General features: G+C 43.9%; 1 protein-coding gene across 1 annotated transcript in view; it reads right to left on the bottom strand.

Annotated features, from left to right (window-relative positions):
• The window catches only part of TRIM67 (tripartite motif containing 67), a 380,811-nt gene that overhangs the window by 167,201 nt on the left and 188,093 nt on the right, over positions 1-25,517 (bottom strand). Inside the window, exons 3-4 of the mRNA XM_078646984.1 lie at positions 12,224-12,346; positions 1,099-1,209 (exon numbers count right to left, since the gene is read on the bottom strand). Coding sequence (XP_078503110.1) covers positions 1,099-1,209; positions 12,224-12,346 — 234 coding nt within the window. The remainder of the gene's footprint in view (positions 1-1,098; positions 1,210-12,223; positions 12,347-25,517) is intronic.

The following is a 25,517-nucleotide window of genomic DNA, read 5'->3' as shown; positions in this document are numbered from 1 at the left end:
GGTGTTTTTAGGGAAGAAGCTTGTCTGTTTCTAATGCATAAGTACGCTCTGGAGGGGAGGGTAATGTGTCTGATTGAGGCAAGGAAGGCATGTATTATTGTCATCCCTAGAGAGGAAATTAAAAAACACAAGACCCGAGGTCCCGGCTGGAGCACTGATGCATACAGAGCTGCAGCATATGTGCCCATTTGAAAGGTGTGGAGCAGTAAAAAAGCACTAACATGAGGCTAAAGCTGGCTACATGATAGCGCTTTTTTTTCTTATGGCGGGTGTGGGGGCAACACACAAATGGGAGTGAGGAGAGAGAGAAAATAAGCAACACATACAAGGGTGTGGAGGGTGAGAGGGGGAAGACGCTACAGGTGGGAGGTGGAGGTGAAAGGGTGGTGAGAGGGGAAGAGGCAATGGGGTAATAATTTATGAAATAGTTCCTGAAGTACAGTGAGCAGGGGGTGGACAGCAGAAGACACTAATATAAGTAAATCAATCAGTACTTAGTCGCTGCTCCAAATCGTTGATCAGGGACTGCGACATGAGTTGAATGGGACATCCAATGATTGTCAGAGGATTTCCATGGACCAACCACTTATAAGTAACCCCGATAGTCATCATTGCTTGCTCACTAGAATTTGGAATTCGCTTTAAGGACTAAAAACCATTCACAGCATAAGCAGGAGATATTTCACTATTGTTTTAATTTACCCACTGAATGCAAATATTTTCTAGCCATACTGCATTTCAGAAAGAGTGCTTTTCTGAAATTGTAATATATTTAATTCCCTACCTTGGCGTCACGGTTTGAAAGATGGCAGTATTTGCTTTCTCCTTGTACCGACACTGAGCAAGGCTGTAAACTGCATAACTACTGGACCTATTTGCACTGGTTCTAGGAAAGTTTTAATGTACCTAATACAATATGTGCCTCATCGACTGGTATTAACATTTATTTTTTGCACTGGTCATCTTGCTCAGGTTTAATTTTTCAATAATCGTCAAGGCAAATGTCACTGCAAGATTGCCTAGAACCAGTGAAAAAACACTACGAATTACATGATGCAGCCCCATATCTTTCCCTGATCTCAAGATGGTAAAACTTACTTGTAAGAAGCCAGAGGGATCATTTTCTTTTATCACTTCCAGGCAATACTCCATGAGCCCCGTTGACTGGCGCAGCTTCAGTGTACAGTGATTTATCTGGTCCCAAACAACCTAGAAAACAAATTCACTACACCTTTAATAATCAACTAGTCAGTGGATCATGGAATCAATTCAGCAGCATAATCAGTGACAGACATTCTATGTGGCATTTCGGGGTTAGCTGTAGCTTGGACAATGCCACACAAATACTAGCTTTCTAGCTGCTTAGCCACATTTACTTGGCAAATCCATAGTTTATCTGGTGAATCCATGTGCATATTTAGTTAGCTTTCAATAGAAAGTACTTTGCTTACAACACAAGAACAGATAAAGCACATTATTAGTGTATTTACCGAATAATGATTAGAATAGTACACTTAAAAGTTAAAATGGTCTTCTCAAATGTACCGTAGAGAAAGGTTTTAAAATGTATTCACATCTTAAAATCATGGTTTTCAAATTCCAACTTTTTTAGGTGTATAATTACTTTTGGTAATATTCATTGCTGGACAATTTGCTAATTCAACCATATCTTCTAAACTACAGCTAAGAATAACCCCACCATCTCGTGACAGCAGGATCCTGGCAACCAAGCAGGTAAAGCACTGTTTATGCTGTATTTCTGAATCAATTTCTACTGAGACAAGGTTCAATTCTCAGATCTGGGATCTCTTTATACTGGAGAAAGATTAGAAGAAAGTGATTCCAATTTTCTTGGTCATTTTGATAACATTTAGGTACCAGCCTCCAACATTTTCTATCTCAACAAGTACTTTGCAAATACAGTGCATTACATCTCTCAGTAACAAACAGCCACCTTCACTGAACATTTTCAAACCTCTAAAAATAAAAATATTGAATGCTATCTACCATACAAATATCTGACCAGCCTAGGTAATCATGTTTTCTTAGTCAGAGCTCTGATTTAGAATTTTTGCCATAGAGTTTTTGTGTATTTACAATTACATTTTTTTCTCATTGGGAAGCAATACATTCTCTGTGTTCAAACTACAAAGTTCTTGTTTTAATGCAGGTGAATGAAGGGTTTTCCAGGTTTAAATGCTCAGCCCACGTTCTGTTTTTTGAGTCACAAGAGGAAGTTGTCACACGTTTTTCTGTCTATCATGCAGGGCTATTCTCAACTCTCTCTAGGGTCGACTTAAAAACTCTTCCTAAGGTTCACTTATAAGCCAAATCTGCTTTAAGGGCAAAGGAGGAAAAAAAATGTGGGTGTATAATCAGTTTCTATCAAATTGGTCTTTTGCTGGCTCCTATCTTACAAGTGTTAGTGTCTGTTCCGTTTGATAATAGGAATTGGGCTTACTGGTGCCTGTGTGATAGACAAAAAGACAGCAGCACAGTGTCTGTGGTGTTCTGAACCACGGGGCCTATTCCCTGGGTTCCTTATTTACTTTTTTCCCCTTCCCCCATCAGCACCAACCATTGGGTGCGCGGAAGGAGGGTAATCCCTCGGACACCCCTCCAGTATGGGTTTCCAATGGCCCACCACATAACAGTGCCCCTTTATTTTAACCAAAAATGCAACAGCACCAAAACCTGTTGACAATCAATGTAACACCCAGCCGTGGGCCGTGGAGGGAGTTACGGTGGGGCAGGGAGGCGGGGAGGGGGAGGGGCAGGGTGGAGGGACCTAAAAACCGGCATATGGATAATTTCAGGTAAGTACACAATTTAATTAATAAAACGAAATTCGTAGCGCGCACTGCATCGCAAAATCAGGTTCTACCACACTTAAGATCAACAGAAAGTCCTTCAGGCGAGAAGATCTCACAGGACATGGTCTGACATGGGACCTCTCACTTCCTTGACGATGGCCATCATCACCTGCTTCAGCACGCCTAGCCAGGTGTGGATGCAACAGGAAACGGTCTATGAGGGTTTGATGCCCCTGACAGACAGATACCAGTCTCTGGAGATTCAGCATCTCCTGGATCGGAGGTTGCAGATTTGGAGACCTTTGTCAGAAGAGAGTCCACAAAGGCAGTCATCATTGTCTCCAATTTAATTTCTCGATGCCACAGATGGTTCCTCCATAAGCTGGTTCACAGGAGCTCCGTAATGTTTGAAACAAGACACATTCCTTGCAAGTCTCTCCCGCCTTCTGGGCGGTGATCATTGTTCCTTTCGCGGACTGTACTCGCCAGGGATCAACCTCAAAAGGGAGCATGAACCTGATTTGAGGATTCCTGTTTCTCACCATCACTAAATCTCTGACCACGATGGGCCTGCGCTTGGCTCCATGAACTCGGGAGATGTGATCATTCCTTGCCCGAGGCTTTTTCAACTTCTCAGCTACCTGCGTCTGGAGGTCTGAAGGCCTGTCCACTTGGGGAATGACATTACCCGCTGGCTGATTGACACACAAAGAGCAGGGCTGACTTGGGTCGTTCAGTGGGGTGAGAGGCAGTATTCTCTAAGGAAGGTATACAAAGCACATTCCATATTGTGTCCATGAGCAAAAGCAATCCGTAGCACCTGATTCAAGGTATGCATGAAGCGTTCTGCTTCTCCATTAGCTTGCGGCCAGCGGGTTGTGACCTTTCGGTGATGAATGCCTCTAGACTGCAAGTCTTCTGTAAATTCATGACTGGTGAATGCAGGGCCATTGTCAGTGTGCAGTTCTTTCAGAAGCCTGTGGGTGGCTATTATTTTCTCCAACCGGGGAATAGTTACATGGGCTGTTGTTGAGTCCATGACTTCAACCTCTAGATACTTTGAGAAATCATCTATGATGACCAGCATATGTCTCCCATCGGGGGGACTTCCAAAGTCGTCACTTACTCTCTGCTATGGAAATGGTGGAATATCTTCACTGATGATTGGGCCCAGTGGCTCTACTGACCCGGCCGCTTGGCACAAAGGGTCTGTTCAACGAGCATGTCAAGATTCAGAAAACAGACCTTACATCTTAGTCGAGACTTCGTCTGACAATCTCTTAATGGGCCAAATGAGCAAGATCCACCACTTGATGTTGTAGTGCCCCAGGGATTTCCAGAAGGGAACTTCTCATGAGACAGCCTTCAGGAGACACGGGCAGATCTAAACGCACATGGCATAAAGAGCCCAGTACTGCCCATGCTTCCTCCGTCCTGCAGGGTGTTTTGTCAATCAAGTCTTGCCATCTTCCAGAGATTACCGTGGAGATGGCTAATTGAAGACTCTCACCTTCCACCGTGGCCTTCACAATCTCTTCAAGGAAAATGGGCCACAGTCTGGTCCGCTCCACTACCAGCCTGACATACTCCTCCACTTCATCTGCATCCGATTCCTCTTCCTCTGTAGCTGGCCTTGCATGTCTTGAGAGGAAATGGGCAGGATTTTAGGTCCCTGGGCGATAGACAGCCGTGAACTGGTATTCTTGTAATTGCAAAACCCACTTCTTGATCTTCGGTGGGGTTTCAATGACAGCCTCATGAATAATGGAATCAAAGGCTTGTGATCCGTGTGGACCACAAAAGGTTGACCATAGAGATAGAGATGAAAGTGACAACAACCCCAATAGACTGCGATGGGTTGCTTTTCGATGTGGGAATACTGTGGGCATCAGATGACGTTACCTCTTGATGGTTTGGTTAGGTAGTCTCATGTCAACACACATTCTCACCTGTCCCAGCTGTCTGGGCTTTCGCGCTACCACAATGGGGGATACCCATGGAGTCGGACCATCCATCCGCTTGATGATGTTGGCTCATTCCAATTTCATTAACTCTTCCTCCACCTTTGGCCTCAAATGAAAAGCCACCATTCGGTGTTTCAGGGGCAACAGGTTGAACAGAACTGTTGACCTGAAGATGTATCATGCAATCTTTGAGGCATCCTATTCCTTCAAGAAGAGATCTAAATTCTGCCAACAGACCTTCCACGCTCTTCTGATGTACACTGAAGGCAAAAGTGACAAGCTGCAGGTGCCCATCAGTTTGTTAGCTCCGTAGCATTCCTGACCATCCTCTAGTGACATACACCTTGGCATGAGTGGAACGAGATTCGTGAGTGATTTCTGTGGTGAAGACTTCGGCCAGCGGAAGTGGAATGGTGGACCCATATGCGAACACTTGTGTTGAGGTGGGGCGTAGGGCTGGTTGCATGGGAAGTGTCTGCATTGCTGATTGTGCCAAAATGTTTATGGCCACTCCTGTGTCAATCAATGCTTGTACCTGGTGTCCTGCAACGAGCACACTGCTTCTCGGGATGCACCTTCTAGGATATCCATCTGGTTGCATGGCATGTATGATATGGACCACTCCTTCGACTTCATCATCATCCTTGTCTTCCTCCACCTAAGGGGCTCTATAGGCATATAGGGTGTGAACGGGCTAGGTCCTCTGTCCCTTTTGTGAGGTAGAGTGATACACTTTTGCAAAGTGGTTCTGTTTATTGCATGCTGAGCATCTCTTCCCTTGGGCTGGGCATGGTCCTTGGAGTGGGAAGGGCCCACCACACCCATAGTATGTCTTGGGCACAGGGTGAGGCTTGGGGCACATTTTCTTCTTGTTAGAATTTCCAGGGAGGACGGCGTTGACAGGTTCTGTCTTTATCTGGTGTTGTAACTCTGCTTCTATGTGCGCAGCTTGCACTTTGAACAGTTCTTTCGACCTTCCCATCATCAGCATGTCCACCATGGATGTTCCTGGGACCTGGAGAATATTTTCTCTCACCCTTAAGGAGACACACCCCTGAATGAATTGTGCCCGTATTTCATCCTTTTAGTCTGGCAGCGCGCAAGTGCTAGCCAGATTGATGCGGCATGCATAGAAAGCATCCAATTCGTTGGGCAGTTGTCTCGCTTGACACAGTAGGAAACGTTCATAATCTGGGTATGACATGGGCTTGAAATGGGCAGTTAATGCTTCTTTCAACATGGTATAGGTGTACGGAGGTCCTGCTTTTGCAACGGATTTGACTAGTTTGTGTAGGGCTGCTCCTCCAAAGTGTAGAAGCATAGGGAGCCGTCTGTCATTGTGCAAGGCTACCGCTGCGAAGTATGTTTCTAGGCACTCTAGCCAGTCCTTCCATTTAGCTGCTTGAACAGATGGTGGCCCATCAATTATGAATGACTCAATAGGAGGTACGGTAGACATAATGAATGTGATTCACTGTGAATGCCTGAAGGGGAGTGTCTTTCTCGAAGTATGCACTTGATTGACTGCTGATGGGTGTAATCCGGTGATCAGAACTGGGAACCCCAGCTGACTGTGATCCACCTTCAATAGGCAAGCAAGGTTAGAAGAAGGAGGCATAACACCAGTCCCAGCAGAACAGAAAGGGCCAGATGTAGGTAATCCCAGATTACCGATTCTTAAATACCGAATCATACCGATTTGGTATTTAAGAACTGGCAATCAGGATGTAGGTAATGTTACCGATTTAATTACTGAATCGGTATGATTCAGTAATGACCGAATCGGTATTTACCGATTCAGTAATTGCCATTCATTCCTATGGGCCTGGAGGCCCATAGGAATGAATGTCAATTACCGAATCGGTAAATACCGATTCGGTAATTGGGGGAAACATTGAAGGGTGGCAGGTTGTCACTTTGACACCCTATTGCACCCCTCAATTGTGCATGGGTGCACATGTTGCAGACATACATGCCATTAGGGCATGTATGTCTGCAACATGGCACTGTTTAAAAAGCAAAAGAAATGCTTTTTAAAGGGTTTTCATTATTTACCACCAACTTCTAGTTGGTGGTAATAACGAATTCTTAAACCCCTGTAGCACTGACTACAGTGCTACCTACATGTCAAAATACAGATTCGGTATTTTACCGATTCGGTAAAATTACCGAATCTGTATTTTAACATGCCCCTACATCCCAAACTCCAAAAACCGATGGGTAACGGCCGAAATCGGGCGTTACCGACCGGTATTTGCCTTCCTACATCTGGCCCAAAATGAAGGGGTAGGAGGCACGTTAAGGGCAGCCACACTGCCGTAGTCTTGGGCCAGAAAGCGCCTCCCAGGGCCTTCCAATGGGAATGGGAGGAGCTCCGTAATCTGTGCGGCAGACCAAAGCCACGCCCTCACCATCAGGAGTGCCAACAGGCGCTGCGGGCTTTGAGGGTCGCCCGAGATGACAGCAGAGAGGAGGCCACGTCAGCAGCGTCCACACCGCCAGAGGTGTAGAAAGCGTACTGTTTTCCAGGAAGCCGCCCAGCTTCAGATGCAATAGGCCAGCAGGGAATGGGACGACCAGAGGAGCAAGATGACGGGGAAGGCAGCCAGCGGGAACCGTTGCACAGCAGTGAAAACAAACACCGGACGGCAGACCAGGTAAGAGGATGTGGTGTGGCACCAGGGCTCGACCGTCCTCGTCTGCAGTTGTTGCATTTGATAATAGGAATGGGCCTTACTGGTGCCTGTGTGATAGACAAAAAGACAATGACACCGTGTCTGTGGTGTTCTGAACCATGAGGCCTGTTCCCTGGATTCCTTTATTCCTGTTATTCCCTTCCCCTCATCAGCACCAACCATTGCGTGCGTGGGAGGAAGGTAATTCCTCGGACACCCCTCCAGTATCGGTTTCCAATGGAATGCCCACCAACATAACAGTGTCTAGACCTGAAATTTCATCCCCATATGCTACGGAACTGCCACATTTTGGCTTGTCTCCCTGTATAAAAAGAGTATTGAAATGTTTCTCTGTTAATCCAATGATCACAGCAGCTGCTGCTTCTGCTTTAGTGACTGCTGCGTCAGTGCTGTGTGTAAGTGGGTAGCTGCTTGTAGCAACCCAAACATTGCCTACATGTTCTGACCGCCGACAGTAAAACACGCTCATTTACCACTGAGGCGCCTACACAGTGAGCAGAGAAAACAACAATGTAGTACTGGGCTACAAAACATATCAAATATATCTGGCAGTGGTGAAAGGAAAAACAGGAAACAGGAGATGGAACAAAACATGCTTTAAAAATAACATGTTTTTCCGAAGTACCAGTTTTGCTAAAACCTTTTTTCAAAAACACAGCAGCACTGGCAGTAGCAAATGAGAAAGAGAAAGGTATCTGAACGAGGTGGTAAAGGAGGAGAAACAGAAAACGGCTGACATAAACAAAAAGTGTCTTCGGAGCAGCACGGGGGTAGGAATAGAGACAAGCTCTTATGCCGGTGATTCGACCGCGCTGAACACCCTTCGCCTGCAAGCTCATGGGGCATTGAACACTCATAAAGAGAAGACCGCAATAGGTCAATATTTTTGGTATTCATTGAAAATTACCATGCTTCACTAGGGCCAGCTCATGCCCTGAAGCTCAAACAGTCAGCTTATTTTTGCTGTATTGTTTGTGGGACAGTAGGCTTATTACTGTAGAACTGAGCTATCAGTAGTAGGGATCACTATATGGTCCTGATGAGTAAGCAGTAGGGGACTGCTTACGAAACATGTCGACTAGGTAGCAAGCTATTGCTCTACCTCACAATCCCCTTCTTAATGTTCTCAGCTAGAGAAGTTAATAAAATATATTTTTCTACTAAGCCAGTGAATTTTTAATTTGTTGTATTTTCTGCACTCACTAGCAAGGTCCCTACACTTCACTGACACCCCTACACCTACACATAGCCTTTGTCACAACTTAAGTGCTCCCGCGTAGTTCGTTTGGTCGTAGCACGCCCCGCCCCGTTATAGGGACGGGAAGACCCCTATGATGAAGCATGACACTAAAGGATTTTTTTAGTGTGTGAGGGGTATTTTAAAAAGCACATAGTGCTCTTGTCTTTCTAAACCTAAGACAGAGCCTAGTATCTCACTGAATCCCTTACAAAATAAAAACACTTAAAAATGTTAACACCTCTTCACATTGATAGAATCTCATTGTTTATATAAACAAAAAGTGAACAGCAATAAACCTCAACTTTGCCTGTACCACATACACCAAATAAATACGTTTACAAATTCAGCAATGCTGGTCATGAATTGATATATTTAGCTTTTCTCAAATCTTACAGAATAATATAGCCCTCATTTTATATTAGCAAGACAGTGGTACTTCCAACCTCAGTCTCTTAGCAGCTTTAGGAAACGGCTTAATAAATGTAGTTAACTTCTGTGTTTCAGAAGATGGTTTGCTCTTGTTCCTTAGAACCATGATGCTTAGGCATTCTGCTCCTCAGCCAACTTAAACATTTTGTGGATATAATATTTTACTCCAATTGAGACCATAGGTTTTTCCAGAAGCTGCATGCAAAAATTAACTATCATAGTGGCAAGAACTGCCTCTTGAAAATCCTTATTTCAGCTTATTATAAAATGTAAAAGGGCTCACTGACACCATTCGCTTGCCATTCATTAGAAAAGAGGTTAGCCAATCCAAATCCCTGGCTTGACATTGGGGCCGTATTATACAAAGTGCCCTGGGGGTGCAATGGGCGTTTGCACCCTTTTTTGCATGCCCCCAGGGCACTTTAGTATTACAGATAGCACTTACGCACATGTAGCATAGCGCTATTAGAGAGCGTTCCCTCATCGAACATGGGTTGTGGCCCCATGCAAATGAGAGAATCTCATTGCCACTGCGCCTGCGCCGTATAACAGATTCAGACACAAAGGCAAAGAAGCTGTCACGAGGCGCACTGACAGTGAGCCACCTAGTAGGTGTCGCACTGTCAGAGTGACCTCTGATAACAGCCTCTGAAGGGGGTGGACATCCCTTTGCAGGAGGGTGCAGTCACTCACTGCGCCCACCTGCAAGGGGATCTCTAACTCCTCTTAAAAGTGTAGGCAGGTTGCCACCTGCACAGTGAATGAAACAAAAAGCGGCTGCTTCATAGCCGCTCCTTATTTTACTTGAATGTGCTGCTCCCCAGGGTAGTACGACTTCGTGACTGCCCTGGGAGCAGCCCAATCAATATAATACAGCGCTTTTCCTTTTTTGCAACGGGCGCTCCTTTTTAAAGGCGTAACCAGCGCAAACAAGGAAAATGTGCTGCATAGAGTAATACAGCCCCCGAAGTCCTCGTGTATGTAGGAGTTTAAAACTGCTGAAAGATCAAACAAAATCACAGCTGTAACAGCTCCACCATCCACATCCTGCCTGAGATCATTGAAAACAGAGGGGCTTATTTATGAGAGCCCTGCGCCACTTTTGCACACCGTAAGGTAGTACATGCTTGAAGCAGGGTTCTCATAAAGATTTATTAAGCACCTGAAAGCCTCGCTGCGTGGCTTTGAGTGGCCTCATAAATCATGAGTAAGTCAACGCAGCGTAATTCAATGTGTCGCCTTATTGTGAGTCCAGGACGCATTCTATGGACGCTGCAGTGGGTTTACCCACCCAACACCTATGGAATTAGACGCAGCCCCAGATTTATGAAGTGATGTAAACTTGGGGAAGTGTCAAATCCACGCTCCTCCCAAGATAGGGCGTAACAAGGACAGATATGTGTATTTCTCCTCATTTTTAATCTCTTTCAATGAGTGCTGCATTTTGCAGCACACATAGAAAGAGAAAAACACCTCATAGGATTGTCTTTGTGAGGGAGGGTGCTCCTTCCTGCGCTAAAACAATTCTGGCTGCACCATGGTGCAAGGGTGCCTATGTTGGGGCCAGGCTGCCAAAACGGTGCCAGAACAGGCAGAAAGGACTGGAATGCACTGTGTTGCTTAAATAAGGTGCATTCATGCCCTTTCACTTTGGCGTAAGGCCTTGCTGCACTGCCCTATGCCAAAATGCCATAAATGAGGCCCATAAAGCACAGATAATTCTGTGGTTAAGCAAGGGCAAATTCTGCTGGGCCTCACTCTAAGAAGTGATGCTCTTCTAAGTCACATTGTAGTCTAGCCATCACAGTCGTTACCAGATTTTTCCAACAAAAGACAGTAATCAAAAAGACCAAAGTAATACATAAGTATATGCGAGGTAATGCAGGGGCTTATTTATGTGTCCTTGCGACACTTTTACACCGCCGGTGCGTCACTTTTTTTGCGCTATATTTTTTTGCACTATATTTACAAAGTGATGCGTCACTTTGTAAAGCCCTGCGCTACATTATACCTGCATCAGGTATAATGCGTGCACGTTGGGCATTCCCCCGTAAAAAGCCTCGTAGAAGTGGTGCAGTGAAATCGATAGGATTTCACTGCGCCACTTCCAGGACGCTACCGCGTCAAAATCTTACACCTGCCTCACAGTAGACGTAAGACTAATGCATGCCCTTTCACATGGGGCTTGCCCCATGTGAAAGCGCACATTGCCGGAGGTGCGTCATTTTTGTGACACATTCCAGCAAAGCGTCATTAGTGCACCGACAGATACACCAGTAATACTGACGTACAACGAATATGACGCATCCATCGTGTGGCAAGGAGGGCGCACTGAGTAGTGTCACAACGCTGCTTTGTCGCAGCGATGCAACACTTCTCATAAATGAGGCCCTCAATCTTTGAGGGTTTGATTCATGTGAGTCATCGATTCTCTCAAATATCTCATATGGATTCATCAGCTCACATCTCCGGACACCTGAAAGACCTCCACTGGCTCCCCGTCAACAAGAGAATAACATTTCGCCTCCTTACCCACGCACACAAAGCCCTCTACGACCTAGGGCCCGAATGCCTCAACACGCGTCTGTCCTTTTACAACCCCTCCCGCCAACTGCGATCATCCACTCAAGCCCTCGCCACAATCCCACACATCCACAAATCAACAATGGGAGGAAGATCCTTCTCCTACCTAGCGGCCAAAACCTGGAACTCTCTCTCCACCCATCTCCGCCTCACTCAGAACCACCTCTCATTCAGAAAACAACTGAAAACTTGGATATTCGACATATAATAGATTATATTTTACCCCCTCCCCCTCCTCTTCAAGCGCCTTGAGACCCCCCTGGGTATATGAGGCGCTATACAAATGCTGAACTTGAACTTGAACTTGATCAGGTGCCTGGATCCCACAAAAAAAATCTGAGCTCTGACAACTCAGGACTTGAAGAAAGTGTGGCAGGTATCATGAACAGCAGTAGCAGATCAATGCCCCAATGATGCCTCGAGGAGGGATTATAAACAGCAACCTGTGAACAGTGCCCCTTTTTCAAATCAAAGACATTTTGCTCCGGGCCCACTCACCTTGAATTTATGTTCTCGTTCTTTTGTTACTTTTGTTAGCAGCTTTGCTTTTTGGCGATTCATTGCATCTACTAAGGCGTCACACTGTGCAACAAGACAAGCTTCATACTCTAGCCCATTTTCCTAGAGGAGAAAGAAGGCAAGGAAAAAAATGTTATGAGAATGATTATAGTCCTTGCACATTTCACCACAAGTAATGGTTCAGCTCTGAAAGATTACTGTTGCAAGTTCCGAAACCCATGTCTAAATCACATTCTGGGACACTAAAAGATATTTGGATATTCAAGAATGTAAATCAAAAGAAAATCAAATTTTCTGTAAAAAGACAAATTATTTAGTTGGGGAATTGTTGCTTCCAGCGCAGTACCAAAACTATAAAGAGCAAGTCCTAATTCGATCTTGAATTTATATATACAATCCTCTGCACATGTGGGTATCATTTCATTTTCAATAAGAATACAGTATGTTCAATAGAGTTTTATAAGACAAGGTAAATAAAGATTTGACTGTGATCCATGTGGTTGATGTTTTCTTATTCTTTTATTCCGAAATGCCCAGCCAACACGTGTTTCGCCTTGGGGAAGTTCCCTGCGACTTCCTCAGGGCTAAAGAAACATACAATAACATGTCATGGAGCATAACGTCCAAACATCTTCTGTAAAACATTCTGAGATGAATACAAACATTCACCATACAGTGGAGAAACTCTGATCCGAATATAAGTGCATAAGTTCATGCATTTCAACCGTGACATTCTGTTTAGAGCGTGTCCAATCAAAACCAAAAACTCTTATGAATATGGGTTCCTGAGCATTTCTATCTGTCAATTACAGTGTGAGAAGAAAATCATCGGGTGACAGTCATTTATGTGAAGTGAAACATTATCGTGCTCATCAGGATAGTGACAAGCCCCCGGTGCAAGTCTCCATGGCATCAAAAAGAGGAGTTTCCAATTCATAGCAATTTTGGTACAGGACATAAGGCCATATGTGTCATTCCAATTTGCGATCGCAAACGCCAAAATTCGCTGAATTTCGGCATTTGCGATCACAATTGAGCTCAGTGGTATGTATGAAAGAAAAACTGCCTCGCGAAATAAGGAACCGCAAAATTTGTGATTCCCTATTTTGCAATTACATTTAAGGAGTCACAAATTGCTATTCCTTAAATTCAATGTTAGAAACACAGAAAAAGTGCAATTTGGCCTTAAGGAATCGCAAATTACCACCAACTTCAAGTTGGTAGTAATTTGCGATTTCTCTGAAAAATTCACTTTTTTGCATTTTTCAAAGTGCCATGTGGCGCACATACATGCCCTTAGGGCATGTATGTGTGCCACATGTGCACAAATGCACATTTCAGGGATGCAACAGGGTGTCCTTTTGACACCCTGGCACCCTTGAAATTGCATTCTCAATTTGCGATTCTCTAACTGAGAATCGCAAATTGAGAATGTCTTGCCATTCATTACTAGGGGCCTCTAGGCCCATAGGAATGAATGGGGAGGTATTCCTTAATTGCGATTCGCAATTTGCAATTCAGGAATATGTAGGATTCGCAAAATGATTTGAAAATCCTACATACATAGCATTTTGCGATTCTCAAACAGCGATTCCCAAAAAATCGCAATTTGAGAATCGCAAAATCAGAGTTTGATACATATTGACAAAAAGCTAAAAAAAATTGACAGGTTTGGTGGTCAAGGCCCAGACTTAGGTTAATGATCAATTAATAAGATGCACATGTTCTCACATTCTGGATAAGATGCCCGATCTCCCTAAAATAGTAGGATCACTTGTTGACGAAGTTAAAAAAAAACAGCCGGCAGTCTAATCCTGGTCCGGTCCCCAGTTTGTCATAACACATTGGGAGTTAGTGTACCTAGTGTGAATGTGAACCAGCAACACCTCAAGCAAATGTGTGTCATGAACATTTTAGGGAACCAGTGGAGCCCGGGGTGGAGGCTGAAGTCAGTCTGGGCTTGGACACACAAATTGATGAAGGTTATGATCTCCTGGGAACTAAGAAAATCAAGTTAGCATTGACTGTTAAATCCCCTTGCTCAAGCTCTGAGGATAGTCTCAATAGTTTCAATGATTGCACCCCACTATCTAAAAGGGCAAGAAATAGGCTGCGGAAAGCTCGGGAACAAGGCTAAGAAACCAGTTGCTCCAGTACTCACATTAGCCAAACCTAAGGATTGTTATCCCATTTTTAAACAAGTTAATATGAAATGTCCAAGCCTGTCTTCCCATTCATTCCTATGGGCCTAGGGAGGTATTCCTTAATTGCGATTCGCAATTCGCAATTAAGGAATATGTAGGATTCTCAAAATTATTTGCAAATCCTACAAACACAGCGTTTTGTGATTCTCAAATAGCGATTTGCAAAAAATCACAATTTGAGAATTGCAAAATCAGAGTTTGATACATATGGCCCTTAGAGAGGTCCACACAGAGGAAGTATGGGGGCCCTGAGTTCATAGGTTTAGGATGGATATCATGTTTTTCGGCCACAGTGTGTGACTCATGCATACGTCTGCGCGCAAGAAATGTGGGACAAATGGCGGGATATACTCTACCTATAACGCAAGCAATTCCGTGCTCAAGTTCTAAGAGAAGGAGTGAAAGATATAATCTATGTCAGAATATGACCCCATGTAAGGCTCATTTAGAAAATTGGTTTAAATCCAATGAGTAGATGAGTGAGCTCTCACCTCTCCGTCGGTTATACTTCTGTCCTGGCTGTTCAAAATGTGGGTTTCACCAGTTTACCTCAAGGACTTCGTTTAAATTCTATGCGTGATGCCTAAGAGGGAAAATATGTGGTTGGCTCTGTATCTCTGAACATTTATTGTTTGGGAACTATTGTTATCAACACAGGTTAAATTATCCTGTTGGGGATATGGAGCCCCTTTTTCACCTTCAGGTGAGTCAAACTATCGTAGGTTATCGGTCAATTTCTCCCGTCTATAGAGGGTTTAAAATTTCAGTTCGAATATCCAAAACCGCACCCCTTATATGGGTACCTGTGGGTTTAATGAAGCTATATAGGCCCTAGAATTAGTTAAGATTAAGCTTCCCGGTTACCACCCATGGTCGTAACGACTCCCTTTCTTACCTTAGTTCGTCCGCTGACAGAGTGTTCGCTATTCAGTGAATTCCTACGTGACCCGGAGCCAGTGGTGCGGTGTGCATACGTTCCAAATATGCCGGCGGCGAACAGAGAACTAGACTGCTAACCGCGGTCATTAAATGAAACCAGAAGTGGATCTCGGTTAAGGCTGAGTACATGAAAACATATTGGCTTGATCGGTAAAAAAATATTTTTTCAATGCCATGATTCTCTAATCTAAAATGTAGCCATGTATCAGTATAGTAATGAATTTTGGGGCATATGAGTTTGTTCAAATAACGGTGTGACACTTGAGCTCAAAGGACGATAGTGTAACGTCCATCTGATTTGTCCATCTCATACATGTGCTATGTGCGTACGTGGGTACCTGTAAACATGTTGGCCAAACCCAGGCAATGAGATCCCAAATTTTGGGATGATCGGGGAACAAAGTTCTTAAAGTTTAAACATGCAGTATCATATGAGACTTGGCAGTAAAACATTCCAGAGTGGTCTCAGATGATATTGGTAACATATGTATCATTAATATCCCAATTACAATTCGTGTTATCATAGTCAAATCTTTATTTACATTGTCTTATAAAACTTTATTGAACATCCATATTAATATTATAAAGAGAGAACCCAAACCTTTGAGGCGGGTAATCTCAGTAACCACAGCACCAATCACAACACCCAATACAGCGTTGGAAAGGGCAGTTGCAGCAGAAGGACATAGGCTATGCAGACGGCCACCGTATAATTTTTTTTTTTTAATTGTTTTTATTAACTTTTCAAGAAACAGTGGTGTTCATCACAATCATACAGTGCAAGACATTCAATTGTACCGTAGGACACCATATACATTTAAAAGGTAAAAGAACCGTGCCAGCAAAGTAGTCCCTTGTGGGCGTGTCTGCGTTGTGCTGTGGGCGTGGGCTGGGGGCGTGACTAATGCTGGGGGCGTGTGGTACGGCCATCACATCATGGGCTGTGGGCGTGTGCTGGGGGCGTGACAATCGCTGGGGGCGTGACAAACGCAGGGGGCGTGTGTCCGCCCTTCATGCCATGTGAGGCGTACATACAAGCGCCAACTACGTTGCTGCGCAGCATCAAGGGGCACGCTGGGGGCGTGACACGCTGGGGCGTGAGAAACGCTGGGGGCATGTGTTTGGCCTTCATGCCATGTGAACGCAATTGCGCCGCATCAAGAGGCACGCTGGGGGCGTGAGAAACGCTGGGGGCGTGTGCTAGGTTCCACCCTTCATGCCATGTGGGTCGTACATTAATCAGAAGATCGTCTGCTGTGGCCGTGTGCTGGGGGCATGACAAACGCGTTCAGCTGGAGGCCTGGTATGTAACATTACTGCAGCCTCTCCAGCGCTCTGTTACTGAACTCTCTCATTTAACTAAATTAGACGCGCCTGCTACCATCAACCAGGGCTCTAGCCGGGCTCAGGCGGCGGATCAGTACACTAATTACACGCGCCTGATAACATCAACCAGGGCTGCAGCTGGGCCTCAAGCGGGGGAACACGCGCCTGCTAACATCAAACAGGCCTTCATCTGGGCCTCAAGCGGGGTAACACGCAAATGAGCATGTCTGCGGGGACAATTACTGCAACCTCTCCTACTCGCAGTCACTGAACTCTCTCATTAAACGGATTTACCCACGGATGATAACTCTCTCATTCAACGACATTACACATGCCTGCTAACATCAACCAGGGCTGTAGCCGGGCTCAGGCGGTGGATCACTACACCAATTACACAGGCCTGCTAACATCAACCAGGTCTGCAGCTGGCCCTTCTCCGACCCTATTCTAATGAAACAAAAAATGTTGTCTACCGCGAGATTTTAAAATAAATTGCCCTTGCCAAATACACACATTACACACATTCTATTTCATACCCGGACAACGTCGGTACGGGCTGCTAGTACTGTATATTTATTGAAAATCAAATGATACCCATGTGTGCAGAAGATTATATATGCAATTGTATTTGACCCTAGGGTCTATTCAGAGGTTTCAGGGTGTTTTCCATCACCTTATGCACCGTTTGTTGAAGTGTTAGAATCAAAACTTATGCATACTTAGGAAGCGCTATTTCCTCACAGATAAGAACACCCCCGGTCTAGTGTGAATCAATCTTGAACTTGTTTTCTTTTTTGTGGTCCATTAGTACATTGGCTGATTATTTTAGTCTTTTGTCATAGAAAGAAAAAACAGGGAATGTAATAGCAAGTGAGACATGCATTTTAACGATAAGGGCAACGCCTGTGGCGAGAAAAGGACTGTTTCTCTCTGACAATATTTCAACAAAGGATGAATACACGGCACACACCTCGATGAATTTCATTTCAGCTCTTTATTAGGACAGAGAGGTCTCCTCCTCCTACGCTTTTTGAACTTCTTGTTATTGCTCACGGTAGTGTACAGAGTCCCTTGTTTGTTTCACTTTATATAATCAGTATCCACTGTTACCCAATATGAGGCATTGTGGTACTGGTAGTTCTAATTGACAATATAGCTTTATTACTCACATTCCTTAGGCACTCACAGATGTTGATAACATTATTTCAAGGCAGCATTGAACAATTTCATGCATTGTATTTACCACTCAGTCTTGTATGAATGTTATTTATTACAGCCTCTTCCCGCTTTTTAAAACAGAAAGGGTTTGATTGCTCGATCCATAATGATACTGGTATTGGTTATTATTCTTCCGAAATTGAAAGTCTGGAGAGCAAATAATTGTAAGCTTCATATTTCAATAGTACATGAATTTGAAAAATAACACGGGGGTCAAACGTTAGATAAGAAGACAGGCATATTCCCCTTGCCTTCTTTTTTAAATCTGTAAACAGAACTAAAGGTAGAACTGTTAACTGGTTTGTAACAGAGAGGATGCCAGGGAGATAGGGAAGGCACAAAATGTCAATCAGCCACTTTACAAAAAGTTTTGATACTTCACAGATTGAACCAATATTTTGAACACAGTACATTTAATGCACATATTTGATTTCCTAAGTACTGTTTTTATGTGTTTTAGCTTTTCTTTTTCTGAACCTAAAAAACAAAGGGACGTTAAATGAAAAATTGCTGCCAAGACTGTAGCAGGATTGTGTAATCCCAGAAAAAAAGTGATTGACTTTTTAAACTATTCATTAAGATTACATTGCATTCAATGTATTATTCATGAAAAAATGAATTGACAGTTGAACGCTCCACAATTGATAATGGTGCCAATCATCCCGAATTAACTGCAACCACAGACTATAGAATTATTTTGTTTAGGTGGTGTGCACTCTTCTTCATTGTGAGAAAGCTCTAAATCTATTAATTATACTGCTTTTGTTTCCTTTATAGCTGTTTAAGATATCAATTCTTATGACACTTTCTTTTGTTCAAAAAATGTATAATGTGGCTTTAACTAGATCTCTCAATCTTAACACAACTTGTACCCAACCTGTGGTCCTTCATCCAAAGATATTACAGAATATTTTCTCCACATGTCAAGAATATTGATCGACAACAAATAAAAAAACATATTGTACATCAGCAAAAGAAGTCTCTTTCATATCTGTTTTCTGCTCTATTTTCAGAGAGGGCAATCAGCTAGCAGTCCTTTCTCTGTCTTCTTATCTATTGAAGTCCCATCCTAAAGTTAACATATGAAATTATGTCTCTCATTAAATCTTTACGGTTGAGATTTTCCAAATCAATTTATCCATTACAAGCAGCCCGTCCCGACGTTGTCCGGGTATGAAATAGAATGTGTGTAATGTGTGTATTTGGCAAGGGCAATTTATTTTAAAATCTCGCGGTAGACAACATTTTTTGTTTCATTAGAATAGGGACGGAGAAGGGCCAGCTACAGCCCTAGTTGATGTTAGCAGGCGCATGTAATGTCGTTGAATGAGAGAGTTATCAGCCGCGGATAAATCCGTTTAATGAGAGAGTTCAGTGACAGCGAGTAGGAGAGGCTGCAGTAATTGTCTCCGCAGACACGCTCATTTGCGTGTTCCCCCGCTTGAGGCCCAGATGCAGGCCTGTTTGATGCTAGCAGGCGCGTGTTCCCCCGCTTGAGGCCCAGCTTCAGCCCTGGTTGATGTTATCAGGCGCGTGTAATTAGTGTACTGATCTGCCGGCTTGAGCCCTGGTTGATGGTAGCAGGCGCGTCTAATTTAGTTGAATGAGAGAGTTCAGTAACAGCTCGCAGAAGAGGCTGCAGTAATGTTACTTACCAGTCCTCCAGCTGAACGAGTTTGTCATGCCCCCAGCACACGGCCACAGCAGACGATCTTCTGATTAATGTACGACCCACATGGCATGAAGGGCGGAACGTAGCACACGCCCCCAGCGTTTCTCACGGTCCCAGCGTGCCCCTTGATGCGGCGCAATTGCGTTCACATGGCATGAAGGCCGGACAAATGCTCCCAGCGTTTCTCACGCCCCCAGCGTGTCACGCCCCCAGCGTGCCCCTTGATGCTGCTTAGCAACATAATTGGCGCTTGTATGTACGACTCACATGGTATGAAGGGCGGACACACGCCCCCAGCGTTTGTCACGCCCCAGCGTTTGTCACGCCCCCAGCACACACCCACAGCCCACGATGTGGTGGCCGTACCACACGCTCCCAGCGTTAGTCACGCCCCCAACCCACGCCCACAGCACAACGCAGACACGCCCACAAGGGACTACTTTGCTGGCACGGTTCTTTTACCTTTTAAATGTACATGGTGTCCTACGGTACAATTGTATGTCTTGCACTGTATGATTGTGATGAACACCACTGTTCCTTGAAAAGTTAATAAAAACAATTAAACATTTTTTTTTTTTAAATGTATATGGTGGCCGTCTGCATAGCCTATGTCCTTCTGCTGCAACTGCCCTTTCCAACGCTGTATTGGGTGTTGTGATTGGTGCTGTGGTTACTGAGAATACCCGCCTCAAAGGTTTGGGCTCTATCTTTATAATATTAGTATGGATGTGAGAAACTATTATTTGTGCTGTCAGTATCTACACAAATATATGCTCTTTGAAATCAACCTTACTATGCCAGTTAATTTTGTCGTCTATTAAGCTTATTTTCAATTTCAATTTGGAACTTTCCTGGTCTAATACACTGGGTTCAATAGGCAAAACACTTTCCTAAGATCTGGCAATAGACCTTTTGGGTAAATAAAGCTCTTAGTATGGAGTCATTGCAAAGAGTAAGGGAGGTACAAAATGTGTAATCTATGTTTTTAAGAATCTGCATTGGATATACATAGGATTGGGAGACCAGTAGCTCATAAGAAACCTTAGGCCCTTTAAATCAGATTGTGCAATGTTATTTAATATGGCTATAAAATTCACTTCAGACATTGTTTTTCTAAAACCTACTTGAGCATGTGAGAGTGAATTATGCACTGTCCATTAATCATTTGTGAAGGGATATGACTGGTGTTGATGGAGATTGCCACACAAAGAGAACAATGTTAATTTATATTCAGACCAATATTAGAATATTCAGATTAGGGCATCATAATGTTTAATGTATATGTGTGCACTTTAAGTTTTACATGGTGTGACAGTGCACGTTTTTGACTTGATTTTTTTTAAGCACAGTTGTACTCTCTTTCCCTATTTTTTAAATGAGAGTTTCATGAAATATGATCTGTTTCTGGTAAACATTTATTAAGATTTTATAAAATCTTAAACTAAAAATAAGGATTTGTGAGTACTAATGCCAATTTGTGTTAACAATTTAAAAGAAGATGCTGTTTGTGGCACATCACTTTTCCCTTATGCAGTTCTGTTAACCTGACCATGCTCTCACTACAATTGGTAAATCGTTCACATTATTACCCTCATCTTTTAAAAGAACATTGATTGCATGGTTTCTGCTCTACAGAATGTAATCCACCAATGGAGAACTGATGTATCATACACACTTCAGTGCATTGACTTGAACAGTTGGGCAATAAAGTGTAAAGGTTTGCTGCACTTCATTGCATGTTGCACCATTGTCATATGCATGGATCAAGTTGGTCTGAGGAAGTTCATCAAAACTCAGTAACTATCATCATCTGTATGTTTAGACACCCCCCCCCCCCCGCCCCCGGTGACCCTGTTAAGCTCCACTACATAACTGTCCATCCTCACCCCTATTCTAAAAAAGTCTTTTAATACCTCAAGACAAATAATCTCTTCCACTTCTTGCAGTTTACTTTTCTCTCCAAGTTAAGCCACAATCGTTTACCATCCATTCTTATCCTCCTGAACAACCACATTGCTTTTTGCATAGTTGATTAAACCATCTTATTCTCAAAAAGGAATATTATAAGCATCCCTATCACATTACACTCAAGGACCACTTCCTACCTCTTGACTTGTTAGATCTCGATATTCTAGTACTTCTCTTACTCAGAATCCAATGGCTTATTTGGGATGTGCCATAATTCTTGACCCACAAATCTCCATCTTTCACTCTACCTAACATTCCTTTGATCTTTTTATCTAAGTACGACTGTTGCCACACCAATGTACTGATGACTCCCAAATCCTCTTTTCTTTACTTGCCTTTGTGCCTTTCTTTCAAGCCAAAATCATTGACTACCTCTATGACAATCACCATAGGATGCTCAACTTATCTAAACCAAAAACCTTATATTCCCTTTTGTATAATTCTGACAACACCGTTCCTGCTCAAATTTCAATCTCCCAACCACTTACTTCCCTTACCTTCTGCTAGGAACCTCAAAGTAATTTTTAATGGCTATGTGTCACACCATATGACATCATCCACCTCCATGCCTGCTGCTTCTTACTTACTATCTGAATGGACTTGATCGCCTCACGTCCACATGCTCAGAATTCTGATTTATGCCTTGTTGGTATGCAAACTATAGGATTGTGGCAATCTCTTAATTTCCCTCCTATGCTTTCGGTCCCGCCCTTGAGAATGTTCAGAATGTTACCAACTGAACTGTGTTCAGCATTCTGCGCATCACCACCCCCGCCTCCACTTACTGGATGCAGACAAACGTATGTGAAAACCACAGTAAAACAATGACAATCATTGAAAATAGCATTACTAATTTTTAGCAGAGCACCTCAAGCCACTGCCCCTAATTTTGTTTGGGTACAGGAAGTACTCAGGTGATTTTCAGGAAAGATGATAAACACTATAAATCTTTTAAATGATGCAATGCAGCACTGTACTTATAGTTCATGCAGAACAATTTTGATATCTTATTTTTAGAAACATTTGAAATTCTTGGGAGCTGCACCTATAATGTGCCTCCGAGAGTGCTCCCAACTGGCACTTAACAACATCTTCCTTGAACAGGCATATACATCATTGTAAATTTAGGTTGCAAAATAATTTCATATTATTTTCCTTTAAAATTGTATTGTGACCCTGGAGATATTTTTGATTATGTTTGATATACTCTGAAATGCAGGCCTATATGAAATAAAAGATAATTGGCAGAATGCAGAACTAAAATATTTCAATGTCGGGGAGAATGTGTTGCTTTAGTTGCATTCACCATATCCCTGTGCGTCTCTTCGAAAAGGACAGAAGCATAAGTACATTTCAGTGTAAAGCTTTTATAAATATTCATTATTAGAAGAAATGTTATTACAATATATTCAGTCATGTTTTCAAATATGCTTTATCATGCTTCTGCTGTAATACAGAGAACATGAACAAAATGCATACTTAATTGTTACAGACTCCTTGTGCAGTTGTCACTGATAAACAACCATATATCGTAAAGAGGAAACTAACTATTTTCCCTATTTCTAAAGTAATACTTAATATAACAAAGCATTACTCTCTATAACATACAATATTGGTAGACTAGTATAAAATAGGCATATTAGCACATTAAAACCAGTTAAATAGGTTTTTCACCAAATTATGAACGAAAGCATGGCAGTGGATAGGCACAACATTATGCAGAAGAGACAGGCAATATTACTGTTGTAATCAGTCACATTTAGCAGGCAAGTAGTGTCTCAACCAATAATCTCCCACTGTTTTCCTCATCATGTTATTCCTGTAGGTGTGTGGGTATGACACATACGAGCCAAGTAAAGTATGTCCCATGACAAAAATAAATAAAAAATACATAAAATGAAAGCAGAAATTAAAGCAGAGATTGAGCTATGAAGCCTAACATTAAGGTGGACTACTTTCTAGTGGGCTACAATAGGTGGAAGCAAAATATGAACAAGAGACCACTGCAATAAGAGGGCCAACAGAACACCCACCCATGTGTGTATATCGGGGAGAATCGGACAACCTACCTGCTGACGCCGCAAACGCTGCCATAGCGAGGAGCATTTCCCTGGGGTCGCGGGGACACCTGCTGAGAAGCCGCCACCGCCGAGAGTCATCTGCATACAAACCACACGCGCCGCCGCTCCGGGACTTCAATTCCCGGCAGCCTACGCGGCGGCGCGCTTTCCACCGACGCGAGGGCGCCAGGAGGCGCACAAAAGCGCCGGAGACACCGGCGGAGCGGGGGAGAATCGGACAACCTACCTGCTGACGCCGCAAACGCTGCCATAGCGAGGAGCATTTCCCTGGGGTCGCGGGGACACCTGCTGAGAAGCCGCCACCGCCGAGAGTCATCTGCATACAAACCACACGCGCCGCCGCTCTGGGACTTCAATTCCCGGCAGCCTACGCGGCGGCGCGCTTTCCACCGACGCGAGGGCGCCAGGAGGCGCACAAAAGCGCCGGAGACACCGGCGGAGCGGGGGAGAATCGGACAACCTACCTGCTGACGCCGCAAACGCTGCCATAGCGAGGAGCATTTCCCTGGGGTCGCGGGGACACCTGCTGAGAAGCCGCCACCGCCGAGAGTCATCTGCATACAAACCACACGCGCCGCCGCTCCGGGACTTCAATTCCCGGCAGCCTACGCGGCGGCGCGCTTTCCACCGACGCGAGGGCGCCAGGAGGTGCACAAAAGCGCCGGAGACACCCGCTTCGCGGGACGCGAGCGGGACGCCCGGACGAAGCCCGGACAAAGGGCGGGCCGTCTGAGGCCGTCCGAGGTTGGCCACGGTTGGGTTGGGCCAGGGATTTTGCCTCTAGTTTCTACTTGTCTTCATCGCATAAGGCAGACTAGGATTACCAAGCTCCAGGTAATCATCAACCCCATTACTTGTGTCTACATATTTTTCTCTCAAGTGCATTTCTGTTGCCAAATTCCTGCAAAAAAGCAACCCACTGTTTCTAATAAGTTGTGACAAAAATTAATACCGACAGAAGGACCTCACTGGGATTAGAATCACCTTTACAATCACCATTGATAGATATTGAGAATGAGGATTCATTCGCCTTGCTAAATAATAGCCTCCTGGGTGGGGCACATGCCTCCCTCCAGGATTCAAATTGCATTCAGCCTAGTGGCATTGTAGCTAATACTGAAGAAAATAGTGACACTGATGCACCGACTGTGCTTTCCGTAAACAGCGAGTCTACTATTTCTACCGCTCCCCCCATCCCCGCACCTAGGGTTTCTGGGGGCAAAAGGAAAGCTATTCAAAAGAGAGGAGGCCTAAGGTCATCTAAAAACAAAGCTGCGTCGCCACCAAGGAAATCTACCGATGATGAGGAGGAGGATTTGACTGGGGAAACTTACGTGACTCTTTCCGACGATTTATTACAAAAACTTTGCTGTCTGATGGATACAAAAATCAAAGGGATGGTAAAACCCCTGATTAGCAAAATCGATAAATTAACTGCTGAGGTAATCAAACTGGAAGGTCTATTGGGAAAAACTCTGGGGGAGGTGAGAAAACTACCAGAAGTCATTACAACATGTGTCCAGCCTTTGATGAGTGAAATTCAATCTAACCACTCCAATGGACCGACTCCTGTTGTTGCACCAAATCCCCCGTCGCCTTTAATGGCAAATCTATCTGATAGGCCCCCCGGAGATGTACCATCTGCTTTACCTCATGGGGAACCAAATACCATGAAAGGATCATCAGAGCTCGTCGTTGAAGCCTCACCATTAGTTCTTGTTCTCGCTAATGTACCTAAATTAGCCCCCGGCGATGCTGAGTCAACTGCGTCATTATTAAATAAATCGTTATCATGGCTAACCAATAACATGGCCATAACACCCTGGGGCAAAGAGCAACTAGCGGAAGAACTGGTGAATGCAAGA

The sequence above is a fragment of the Lissotriton helveticus genome, chromosome 6, assembly GCF_964261635.1.
Source record: "Lissotriton helveticus chromosome 6, aLisHel1.1, whole genome shotgun sequence".
NCBI classification, from domain to species: domain Eukaryota; kingdom Metazoa; phylum Chordata; class Amphibia; order Caudata; family Salamandridae; genus Lissotriton; species Lissotriton helveticus.
The sequence above is the reverse complement of the archived record's forward strand: the minus strand, read 5'-3'. Positions and strand labels throughout refer to the sequence as shown.